At 48.6% G+C, this 13,032-nt stretch overlaps 1 protein-coding gene across 2 annotated transcripts; it reads left to right on the top strand.

The window, feature by feature from the left end:
* Positions 1–2,276: 2,276 nt before the first annotated feature.
* LOC124706885 (DEAD-box ATP-dependent RNA helicase 15-like) lies at positions 2,277–7,107 on the top strand. 2 transcript variants are annotated; one of them, XM_047238551.1, is made up of 12 exons: positions 2,277–2,328; positions 2,422–2,472; positions 2,577–2,791; positions 3,911–4,083; positions 4,170–4,401; positions 4,527–4,645; positions 5,417–5,473; positions 5,558–5,742; positions 6,272–6,416; positions 6,509–6,592; positions 6,687–6,750; positions 6,833–7,107. In XM_047238551.1, coding segments are annotated over exons 2-12 (1,287 nt in total). In that variant the 5' UTR covers positions 2,277–2,328; positions 2,422–2,470; the 3' UTR covers positions 6,844–7,107. The 2 variants fall into 2 exon arrangements, with proteins under 2 accessions (XP_047094507.1, XP_047094508.1); XM_047238552.1 differs by lacking the exons at positions 2,277–2,328; positions 2,422–2,472 and having other exon boundaries at positions 2,685–2,791; positions 3,786–4,083.
* The last annotated feature ends 5,925 nt before the right edge of the window (positions 7,108–13,032 follow it).

Below are 13,032 nucleotides of genomic sequence, written 5' to 3'. Positions count from 1 at the left end.
CGACCAATCAATTTGATCTCCTCGTTCCCCTGCCGCGAAGCGAGTGCAGGGGCGTGGCCGGGCCGAGGGGGCGCGCCGGCGGGAGCCAGCGGCGACGGCGAGGAGCAGTGGGGAGGAGCAGCGTGGCCGCGAGAGAGGAGGAAGGAGAGAGGAGCGGCTCCAGTGTCCAGTCCACCGCACCGCAACGCTGAGGAGAGATGGTGTGCCGTGCTCTTCCTGGGCTACCGTGAAGCCCAACGAGCAAACATTTCCGGGCCGTATAGTAAACTAAATATTTCCCGGCTCAAAAAAAAAGTTCTCATAGTTGTAACCACGAAGTCCCCCCTCTTGTTAGGGTTTAGGATCCTCTTGTCGCAACGCCGGTGTTAAGTGATTTTTTTCCATCTTTTCTATGATCTTCCGCCTAGGTTTGATTCTCGGCCTGACTAAGGGGTGATCTGTGATCGCTACTCAACCTTGGTTTCATCGCACGCGGGAGGAATTAGGTTTGGATTCGAACGTGGTTTTTGGCCATGTTGAAGGAGGATGGGCATGTCTCGTCCAGTTGGGGTGAGGGCGGATTGGAAGCAACTGGGGGTTAGAGAAGAGGCTCTTGATGATGTGGTGTTCGAGGAGGAGAATCCACTGACGACAAAGGCTACCCGCTCGACGGCGGTCGCTAGGTTTTTAGTGAAGGTGAATAGTCCGCATTTTGGTTCTTTAAAAATATGGGATCCGTCTAGGATTTTGGCACAAGATGTGAAGACCCGATCGCTAGCGGATAATCTGCACACCTTTCGGTTTGCGTGTCTAGGAGATTGGGAAAGGGTAGTGCAAGGCGAGCCATGGATTTCCGTGGAAATTTGGTGCTGATCGAGCCTTATGATGGTTTCACAAAACCCTTATTGATAGAATTATTTTCAGTGGATATTAGGATCCGGATACATGATCTGCTAGTAAGATACGCTCCAATGGTGAAATCTTTAGCGTCGAAGGTGGGGAAGTTCATTTAATTTGAGGGTATGTCAAATGACTAGAAAGGAAATTTTTACCGTGTTAGGGTGAAGCTGGATGTGAGAAAACCTTTGAAGAGTGTAATCTCATTGGTTCACGAAGGTAAAAGAAAATTTTCTTAGTGAAGTATGAAAACCTCCCTAATTAGTGCTAAGTGTGTGGCCACCTTGGTCATGAGTATAAGGATCATGGTGATGGAATCCATCCTTCGGATCCTCTTGTTTTGAAAGCTCTGCGAGCTACCTGGTTTCTTCGAGCTGGTGGTCATTCGGGCAGAGGAAGAGGGTGATCTCGAGATGTTGGCAGTAATTATGTATGGGGTCGTGGCCATGGCCACGGTGCTGATGGTAGCTCAGCGGCGTGGGGTGAAGGGAAGACAGAGGGTGACCTGGATATGGATGAAGCTGAGAAGAACATAAAGAGAGGTGATACTAAGCCGGGCAATTCTCTAGGCTTTCTTCCCGCGGGATGGTTGCTTTAATAGCCGGTGCATATGAAGGGAAAGATCGGACAATAATATCCCCTCCTACTTAGCCGGTGCAACTATATGGATGAAAGGTTGCAATGCACTCGAGAGACGCTAGCAAAGCTCAACGAGACAGGCACAAGATTGCTCAACTACGGGTGCAGTTAAAGAAAACTTATGCCTTCACTTGATCTTACTAGCACTTTACACTTTTTCTTTTTGGATTTTCTTTTTGTAACACACGCAGCTATGTAGCTCTTTTGGCTTATTTTCTATTTTTTTATTTTTCTTATAACTCAACTCCTTGATAACACGGCCAACAGATAATGCAAAGCACGAAAACCCTAATGAGCAGCCTGTCAAGCGGTAAAACTAGTCTCTTCTGGGGAAGTTCGAAAGGCTGTGGCTATGGTTTGGACAAACACACTGTACGCTATGTGGACTCGGAGCAACAAAAATTGACTCTAGATGAAAGCGGAAACACAAACCCTAACAATTCTAGATGGAAGAAAAAGATACGCAAAAACAAGGAGATGCAACAGAACTCACGTCAATGGATGGGTTGAAGTTTTGGAATGACATTCGGCCCTTGGATGTGGATTAGCCTCCATGACCATGACCACTAGGCTGAAACAGAGAAACAAGTTCATCAAGTCTGCAGCAACAGATTAATAAAAATTAGACCTTGGGTTATTAGGTGCGTGACACTGCTTGGGGCCGGCCCAACGGAGCCCATCAGAACCTCTCCGCGGCCTAGCTAGGCCTGTCTATATATATATGGTGGGGCGCCGGCTCCAACTCGAGTCCAGCGAAGCAGACGACGGAGACGAAACCCTAGCAGCAGCCCCCAAAAGTTTCCAGCCCCAGCGGTAATCTCATCCTCGCCTCGGACGAACCCTATCCTCCACCACCCAAAACCCCGCCAAACCCCTGCTCTAATCCCGCCGATTTCTTCTTTGCAGCCGCCAAATCTCCGACTACCCGCGCGCCCCAGTTCATCCGGATCCATTCATGTGAGTTTCCGTCTTTTATCTTTTGAATTTGGCCGAGATCTGGACTCGGTTTCTAGGGTTTGGTGCCGTGAAATTGATGGTGTTTGTTGCGGCGGATATGGCAGGATGGGAGAGGCCAAGGAGGCCGAGGTGTACGAGGAGGAGCTCCTGGACTACGAGGAGGACGACGACAAGGCGGTCGACGGCGCCGCCGCCGCCAAGGCTGACGTCGCCAAGAAGGGCTACGTCGGGATCCACAGCTCCGGATTCAGGGACTTCCTGCTCAAGCCCGAGCTGCTCAGGGCCATCCAGGACTGCGGATTTGAGCACCCGTCCGAAGGCAAGTTCACCTTCCCTTCCTGTCACCGGCCGTTGACCTCCACAAGTCTTGCCTGCGGGGATGTAGAAGCTCGCTAGCTTAATTAGGTAGACAGAGCCGGTAGATTCAGAAGCTTCTTCTTTGTTCAGTGCTACTCATATTTTAACTGTGGTAAGATTGGCAGAAAGTAGATGCATCCAGCTTGGTAGCTTAAATTGTATTATCACTTCCTATAGCTTCCAGCTCCACCTTGCAAGCAAATGCGTGAGCCAGAATGAAAAGCCGACATGGAGCACTTAATTCCGCCATGTTGTCTCACTGCTAGGAGTAAACTTAAAAAGCTGTCCACAGGTGGCAAGATTTGGTAGAAAGTAGATGCATTCAGCTTGGTAGCTTAAATTGTATTACCACTATATGTAACTTCTAGCTCACCTTGTAAGCAAATGTTTGAGCTTGACTGAAAAAAGTTGATATGCAACACTTGATTCTACCATGCTGTCCTACTGCTAGGAGTAAACTAAGAATAATAATTGAATCCTTTATTCCAGCATGTTTAGCTATCTGTTATTACTAAACTCCAACCACCATGGTGAGATATATGTTTTGTTGGCAAATAAGTGCACCCCACCCCTATACTTTGACAGCAAAAAATAGCAATCCCTCCCCTCTGTTCTGACATTATAAGGTGCAACTGTCCTTGATTAATTTGTTGTGAAATCAATTTTGAACATGTTTGGAACATGGCCACATGTCAACATAATCTAAACTAGCTCTCTAAAAAGGCTTATATTTTCGAACGGAGGTAGTAATCAATAATTTGTAATCTACAGGCATAATAGTGTTGTAATTAACATGATTAGTGGGATGCCATGTAATCATGTTCATCTACATTGGTGCTGAGATGTTTCTGTACAAAGTGAACCGAACTAAGTTAGTTAAAATTGCTTGGACCTTTCTTGGCTTAGACTTTGGCAAATCAGTTTGGTAATGAAACTCTCGTGTTGCTGATATGCAGGTATACATTCTTCTGAAATTTCCTCTTGGAGGGAAATATGGTAAAACTTTCCATTAACACGGACTCCGAAGGTTCAATTTTAACTCACTGGGGTGCTGCTCCGATTTTATTTGGTTCCACATCAGTGCAACATGAGTGCATCCCTCAAGCAATCCTCGGGATGGATGTCATCTGCCAAGCAAAGTCAGGGATGGGGAAGACTGCTGTTTTTGTCCTGTCATCTCTTCAGCAAATTGACCCTGTTGCTGGTCATGTGGCAGCACTTGTATTGTGCCACACACGAGAGTTGGCTTACCAGGTTCGTAGATCTGGTTGTTTGCATTCTAATTTTATTGTCATTCCTTTCCCTGGTCTTGGTTTGCTCATTGCTGTTGTGTTATGCAGATATGCAACGAGTTTGAGAGGTTCAGCAAATATCTGTCTGAATTAAAGGTTGCTGTATTCTATGGAGGTGTTCACATCAAGAAGCACAAGGATTTATTGAAGAATGACTGCCCTCATATTGTGGTGGGCACTCCTGGAAGGATTCTTGCTCTAGCTAGAGACAAGGACCTTTCTTTGAAGAATGTGAGGCATTTCATTCTTGATGAGTGTGACAAGATGCTCGAGTCACTTGGTAATTTGTTCTCCTCATTAGCCTGTTTGTTCAGTTTCAACGATATATGTTCTGTCTCACTTTTCTTGTTACTTTTCTTTTATTACTATCATTACACCATTAACTGACAAATATAAATTATGCAGACATGAGGAGGGATGTCCAGGAGATCTTCAAGATGACACCTCATGATAAGCAGGTCATGATGTTTTCGGCAACACTCAGCAAGGAGATCCGTCCGATTTGCAAGAAATTTATGCAAGATGTAATGCTCATGCAGTCCATCTCAATTGAATATTGCATCATGTTTTAGTCTCCTACATCTGTATGCCTGTCTCAGGGCTTCCCTGCTGTTGCCAGTTCTCACTTTCTTCCATGCATAGAGTTTTATGGGGTCCTTTCCTGTTTCCTCTACGTGTTCTTCCATGCTTAATACTTCCCTCCTGTTGTCAGTGCTCCCCTCCTGGTGTCAGTTATCACTAGGTTCTTCCATATTACAGAGTATTCTGGCCAAGTCATGATTTCTTGCATGTACGGAGTTTTCTGGTCGTATCCCTTTCTTTCTACTTCTTCCATGTATAGAGTGATACATAGTGCTTCCCTCCTGTTGTCAGTTGTCTCTAGCAAGTACACTGGGGAGGGGATTAAGGAGTCCTCTGTTCTGAACTCTGGACGGTTTGGTTATGGGTCAGTAGGTGCAGTGGGATTCAGGTGGTGACAGTTTGGAAGTAACTCTCTGGGATGACATGTCCAGTTTGCTGCACTGCATTTTGTACATGTGGTTACTTCGTTGGAGTTTGCTGGTGGTGGTTCTTGTTCTCCTTCTCGTTGTGGCCATAAGTCAGCCTGGAATTGTTTGTGATGCACTGTTGCAAGACTGATGAACATGCACAGTGCAAATCTGTTGTGCAACAGTGCAGCACTTTGAGTTCCATGCGGAGGCTGCCTATTCTGACAGTGAAGGAGTTCATATGCCATTACCTGAAGATTGCTGCCAGAATGCTAATTTCTTTCATCTATCATTGTCCCCCTGCAGCCTATGGAAATTTATGTTGACGATGAGGCCAAGTTGACCCTTCATGGTCTTGTACAGGTAGCTTCCATAGCTGCCTCGTTCATCCTTTCATTTTGTCAGTTGTTGTAGCGCTGTTTATGATTGTATACTATTTTCTTGCAGCACTATATAAAATTGACCGAGGCAGAGAAGAACCGTAAATTAAACGATCTCTTGGATGCCCTTGATTTCAACCAAGTTGTGATATTTGTGAAGAGCGTTAGCAGGGCAGCAGAGTTGAACAAGCTGCTTTGCGAATGCAACTTCCCTGCAATCAGCATCCATTCTGGCATGACGCAGGAAGAAAGGTATGTGATCTATTTCATGATGCTTCATTGCCAGTTGCTGTAGAACGGTGGTTGTGGTTTTGCTCCAATCTTGTATAGCTTGCAACATGTTGGATTTCTTGTACTCTCTTTTGAGATCTGTTATTCTGTGTTTCTCTTGTTGGATGTTCTGTACTTGTATTGTTGTTAGTAACATGGCCATCTCTGGCTTTTACACTAACTTAAATAGTTTATCATTTGGTTGTACCAGTTTTGATCATTTCCATTCCCTGAGCTACCCAAAGATAGTGAATATTCTATCGATGCTGCAAATGTTCTATACATTTTTCTCATTCTGATCATGTGTATCCTAGGCATGATAAGTTTCTTTTAGTGTTGCCATCTGACCTCTGTTCACATTGTCTGTCTTAACATTCTGTACTTGTGGTTAATGAAGCTGCGTTTATGGCTTTCACACAGCACTGAACTATTTAGAATCTGTCTGGACCAATATTTGGAACACCTCTTTTGTGTTGCGGATGTATATAACACATGTGGTTGTCTGTGGCAGGTTGACTCGATACAAGAACTTCAAGGAAGGACACAAGAGGATCCTCGTGGCCACAGATCTAGTGGGCAGAGGAATTGATATTGAGCGTGTCAACATCGTGATAAACTACGACATGCCTGATTCAGCTGATACATACCTGCACAGGGTAACCATGCTGTAACGTTTGAGCTGCTTGTTGTGACCCTGCTGAGTGCTGTTAATGTAACTGTACTGACTAGCTGATGGTTTACCATTCAGGTTGGAAGGGCTGGCCGTTTTGGCACCAAGGGGCTTGCTATAACTTTTGTTTCCTCGGCCTCGGACTCGGATGTTCTTAACCAAGTATGTGCTGCCCTCTGACATCCTTTTTGTTTTCTGTTTGTTTGATGTGGGATGAGTAGTGACTAAACGGTATTCATGATTTGTGTATGCGAAGGTGCAAGAGAGGTTCGAGGTTGACATCAAGGAGCTGCCTGAGCAGATTGACACATCAACTTACAGTAAGCATTTCCTCAATCTTGCTTTGCTTATCATGTTTGGAATCCATCAGGCTCATCCGGGTTAACCTTTACTTTTTTTCAGTGCCGTCATAAACTCCGCTTCATCCGTGGTGGAAGAAGCTGAAGATGCTACCATGGATTTGTTTTTGCCTGCGTCCCTGCTAGTGTCTGCACAGGGAGCAGCAGCTGTGTACCATTTAGTATTTTGTGCTTGTAGGCTGAATTATTATTCTAGGACATGCTGGATGTATTCTGCAGCAGATGGATGATTTTGCTTAGTGTTTGATTTGGTTATAATTTTCGATCGACTGAAAATAACTTACTATACGAGGTAAATGCCCAGGTCTTTCCTACAAAGAGGAACGAAAATTTGTACTGCTTAGTACCTGGAAATTACTTAACCATGTGAAAACTGTGATCAGCAAAGAAATTCATTAAAAGTGAAATAAATTGGGAAGGAGGCAGTTTTACCAGATCACTTTCTCAAATAAAAACTGCGATCAGCAAAGAAATTCATTAAAAAATTGAATAAACTTGCAATTGCAAATCTCAGTGGAACTATGGTTAGCTTTTTAACATACTACATAAAAGATGACTGATATCTAAGATCCTGATGCTAAATTGGCACAAACTAGCACAACATCTGTGAAAAGTTTAACACATCATCAGGAGACGCTGTTATTTTGGTATTTCTTTCCCTCAATTCCAACTTTGTTTTCTCTCTGCTGCAGTGAGGGAGAAACTCTTCCTAGAGAGTGAACTCTAGAGAGACGTAGATAATGCAGTACCAACAGTACATAGAGCCAGACCGCATCTGAAAGTAGTTTTTAAGTCGTAACCCAGGCAGGTTGTATCCATGCGAGGAGCCGAGAGCCCAGCTCCCCGCCGCCCCTTTCATCAACGTCTCGAACTTAGCCCAACGACGAGGAGGTGGAGCACGAAGGGAGGGAGTGGTGGTGCCGAAGCTAGGGTTTCACCCCCTCGGTTGCTGGAGGAGGCCATGCTTTTTCTAGGCGTTCTAATGGCATGTACAACACATGCGATAGGAGAGGGCGCTAGGATTATTTTCCTGGACTAGGAGGGGTTGCACTAGCTAATCCTAGCGTTAGGAGTTGCGTCGACGCAAAGATAGGCAGCATCGCTCCGTTTATGAGGAAGCAGGAATCAGAGAACCAACGTGGGATGGAGCGGACCTTCGAGATCGCGTCCGACGCCACCGTGGCAGCCGTCGAGATGGCCCTCCGTTGTGCCGCGGCTGCCGCTCAGCACCCCAACCCGCGGCAGTTTGCTCTAGGGTGGAAGCTACTGTCCCTTTCTCTGCGCGAGGTGGACCGTGGACACCCTGCTGCAACCCCGCCACGCAACGCAAGACCCCTATAAGCTCATGGAAATCATGTCGCTTCTTGGCCAATCTCTGAAGCAGCCGCCGCCTCTTCTCACCCTGGAGAAATGCTGGGAGATTGCCTCTGCTCGCCTCCGCGACAAGCATCCAGAGATGTCCCCGGCGCCGCGGCCGACGGTGAGGTGCATGCTTCTCACCACCATCCATGGATACTACCTGCAGGCTCTTGCCTACCTGCCCATTGTAACATAATTGCTTCTGCTCTGAATTTTACACACAATTGCTGTCGATCTGTAACAACTTCCTTAATTTCCTTGTCTTGTTTGCTTGCTAGGTACCCGGCAAATTAATACGAGCTCCATGTTATCTGCGGTGTCAAAGACTTTGTGGATGGCCCTGTCCCTTTTCGTGCAACGCCCTCTGACTGTTGCTCCCACATCAACTTCCTCGCCACCCAGACCGCGGGCACTACACCTCCAGAGCTCTTCTTTGCTGAGTGTCGCACGACGGGGATATTTTCGTGCTGTCCTGTGGCTATGCCACTTCCAGGCACTCGTATGCTATCTATCTATCGTTTAACTTTGCACTCAATTTTTTCTTTTTTTCGCCAAATGTTTAGCTTTGCACTTGGTCATCAGTTTTTATCCAATCCAATAACTAAGTCCGTTGCATGCGTATTCATGGCAGAGCAAGTCCGTTGCTTTCACTGCGAGTACACAGGGAGCAGGATCGATCGTGCACCCGGCAAAGGAGAGTTTCCTGGGGCGTGACAGGGAGAGTATTTTCAGAACGGCACACATACGATGGCATCATCTCTAACAGCCATTACAAGACCTTGGGGGTGAATAGTCTGGAGGAGGACAAGATCTACGCCGATTACAGCTGTGACAGTACAGTTGAAGAAGACTTCGAAAGGATTGAAGACTTTTGATAAGCGCCTTGCAAGGCACATCCAAGAAGCAAGACTAAGGGTTTAGGGTATTTTTCAACTGTATTTCCAAGTCCAAACTGTCCGAGGCATGGTTGAGCAGGCAATGTTGAAGAAGAGTATTTTCAGAACAATCCTATTATTTGCGCCCTTATTATATACTAGTCAGAGGAAACCACCATCTATATATCTACAAGTAGCAGTACTAACCTTTTAATCTAGAACCTTTATTAAGTTATCATAATTGCTGGCACTGTAAAATTTAATTAGTCCAAACTGTCGGATTGATGTTGAACATTTGATTCATGAGTATGCCTAAACGTTCCGTTCAGTACAAACAACATATTTGCGGTTCATACAAGGCATGCATGAGACTATGATAGCAACGATAAATTCAGGCAAGCAGCCTGCACACAACAGACAAGCATACTTCGATTATCAGGAGCCCAACACTCTCTAGTCTCTCCTAACCAGCTCTCTACTCCTCCATGTTGCTGCATCACGGCCGTATCCACTTCTCGCCTTAAATGAGCGCGACGGGCAAAATCTGCTGACTGCTCCGTGTACCCAGCGTCACGTCCGACTACCACTGGCCAAACAAGGCTCGGCGGTCTAGCCATCCATCTCATGCACCACAACACACCAACAAAGGTTCACCTACACGCACGGCACAAGAACTAAGGGCGCGTTTGGTAGGCTGTGAGCCCTTTGGCTTGCATCGGCGCAGTAAAAATCGGTCTGTTTAGTTGCCGGTAAGAGGTCTGCGTTGTGGCCCAACCGGTTCTTAAAGCACCCCTAGGACATGCCCTGGAGGAACGCCTGAATCGGCAGTTTCCAGCGAGGCTGTCCCAGGAAGGAGACATTCTGCTGCAGCATCTTCGGCTGCAAGAGGCACCGCTAGGGCCCTTATGCTGATCCTCGCCGTTAAGGTGCTGCTGCTCCATCGCTGCCTCTGTTTATGTCTGATCTTGTAGTTGTGCTGGCCTCTAGGAGGCTGTTAAACACTTCTTTTGTGCATATCTCACTATTATGCTGGCCTCTAGGACGCTGTTGAACACTGCTTTTGGACCTGGGTAGTCTGCCCCCAGGTTTAGGCAATCGTCTTACCACTCTGACGCTAGATTAGGAACTGTTAAGTACTCTATTCATTGTGTATAAGTGTTTGCTCTGCTTATTGATCGTATTTGAGCTGTTTGTGTGCCGTTATATGATGGTAAGGTCAACATATTTGAATGTGGTGAGGAGAAGTTGTTGTCAGGGTGCCCAAAATGGCAACCAAACACATGTGTTGTGACTGAACAGAGACGGAACACTGTCTCCAGGCATCCAAACAATGTGCACTTATGTTCAGGCCGGTGCAGCACATGCTACCAAACGATGGGCCAAAAGTGGCTCGTGGCCCGGTCGCGACGCGCAGGGGCGCCCATCTCGCTGCGCCAGTCATGCAGGATTTTGGCCCAGGCAACCAAACGCGCCCTAAGGGCCTTTGGCTCGCATCGGCCCAGCAAAACCGACCTGTTTGGTTGCCTGTAAGACCTCCACGTTGTGGCCCGACCGGTTCTTAAAGCACCCTTGGGATAGGCCCTGTAGGAACGCCCAAATCGGCAGTTTCCAGGGGGCCTGTCCCGTTGTCGTGCCATTTTGCATGCCCTCGTGCAACAGTTGCACGCGTGGAGAAGCGCGGGAGACACCGTGTTGTCTCTGCCCTCTCTCCCCACTTCCAGGAACCGACCTCTTTCTCTCTCCCCATTCACTGTCTGGCACTGACACGCACCGCCCTGTCGCATCAACCGCCTCCTCCACTTCCTCCGCTTCCTCCACTTCCTCCGCCACTGTCTGGCACTGACACGCACCGCCCTGTCGCATCAACCGCCTCCGCCACTTCCTCCACTTCCTCCGCTTCCTCCACTTCCTCCTCCACTCCTCGCCTCCTCCACTTCCTCCGCCGCATTCTGCTCCAGCGTCGACGGATCTAGCCGTCCGGCCGACAGCCACGAGGTCCAATGAGGCGCTCCTGCGCATCATCCGCGAGTACGAGGCCAGAGGCCGCGACTCAGCGGCGCAGATCGATGCCGGTCGTGTGCCGGTGTTGAATCGACCGTCGCCGTTCACGAGTATAAGGTCGACCGGCATGGCAACTCGCAGTGCCGCCGTCGCCGCACTTCAATCCGTCGGGATTCCACCGGCAGATCCCTCGACAACAGGGGTTTTGCCCCCTTCCCACTAGGGTTTCCGTCGGCGAGGGCGACCGCAATGGCGGCAGGTGCACCAGGCTCCAGCAGGGAGATGGAGCCCCCGTCGGGGTTCGTGTCGACCCCAATGCACACGCCGATGCCATGGGGTATGCCGCATCCGACTGCATCGAATGGCGCGCCGCGCGTCGCGTCGCCCGTAGGGGTTCAACCAACTTGGTGCTCGTCGGCCGCCGACTGCTCCATCGGCGCCCGCTTCCTGACCGCGGCACCAGCGCCCTACCAGAGGTCCTGCGCTCCGGCTCCGCCTCCTCATCCACCCTGTCGTTGCCTAATCGACAATACCTCGGAGGAGGGATCCTCACGAGGGGGAGAAGAAGTAGGGGCCATAGGGCGGAGTGCTCTCGGGACGGTGGTACGCGATTTACCCAGCTTCAAAACACCTGCACGAAGGCAGGGCCTACTGCTGCTTGTATGGAATTATCTGGGCGCTTTCGCGTTGTTACAATGAATTGTGGTTGTCCCCCTAGGGCTCCCAGGATCCGGCTTATAAAGACGCACGGATCTAGGGTTTACACGGAGAGTCCTAGCCGGATTACAGATAGCCTAACTACGGTACAATATCTTGCCGTGCACGTCACGGATCCGCCTTCCATATACGTCATACTGGATCCGGGTCCCTCATGGGCCTCCATGGATCCGGGTTCCTCCTAATGTCGGTACGGATCCGGCTTATCGATCCTGGGCCGGACTTCTTCCTTCATGATCAACAAGCAATCGGGCCGCCCGATGGGCCACATGCCTCATCACCGTCTGTGGGCCACCCGGGCTTGCCGGATCTTAGGCACTGTCGATGGTACACCCATGAAGTATACCCACAACAGTAGCCCCCATAGTCCTCCGAGTTTCGCCTGCTGCTTCCGCCTTGCTAGTCCATCATGGTCTCCGACAATGTCAGTAATGCGGAGAAACTTGAAGAACTCCAACTTCACATTTTCTTCTTTTCCCAACCTCTAGTCGAAAAATGCTCCCATTCTGCGGGACTTCATCCATCGACGATTTGAATACGTTTCCGGGTTCCCCCTGCTTCAAACGAGAGCCAACTTAACTTCACGCAATTACCCGGAATCTTAAAAGACTCAAACGGTTCCGCCAATTCTGGCGCCATTTTCGCGCGATTTGCACGGTAACTTATCCTTAGCCATTTTTACCGTTTAGGGTTTTGGACACGTGTCACACATCCAACGGTGCGACGCTTGCGTTCCGACCACAGGATGCGGAGCACGAATCTCGTCCCTCCGGCCTATAAATATCCACCGTCAACCCTAACTCCTCATTCACCCCCCGTTCTCACCTCTCCACACAGCGCCACTCGCGAGCTCCTCCTCCGCCGTGCCGGATCCCGCCGGAAAACTCGCCGGAGTATCACCGGAGCGATTTCACCACCGTGGTGTTCATCGTGTTCTTAACTCCGGCGAGCCACCGTACGAAAACCTCGTCGCCGGTGATGGCATGTATTTCACACGTTCGTTGGGAACCCCAAGAGGAAGGTATGATGCGCACAACAGCAAGTTTTCCCTCAGAAAGAAACCAAGGTTTATCGAACCAGGAGGAGCCAAGAAGCACGTTGAAGGTTGATGGCGGCGGGATGTAGTGCGGCGCAACACCAGAGATTCCGGCGCCAACGTGGAACCTGCACAACACAACCAAAGTACTTTACCCCAACGAAATAGTGAGGTTGTCAATCTCACCGGCTTGCTGTAACAAAGGATTAACCGTATTGTGTGGAAGATGATTGTTTGCGAGAGAAAACAAGTAAA

The sequence above is a fragment of the Lolium rigidum genome, chromosome 4 (assembly GCF_022539505.1).
Source record: "Lolium rigidum isolate FL_2022 chromosome 4, APGP_CSIRO_Lrig_0.1, whole genome shotgun sequence".
Lineage (NCBI taxonomy): Eukaryota > Viridiplantae > Streptophyta > Magnoliopsida > Poales > Poaceae > Lolium > Lolium rigidum.
Note: the sequence above shows the minus strand (reverse complement) of the source record. Positions and strands in the feature narration are given on the sequence as shown.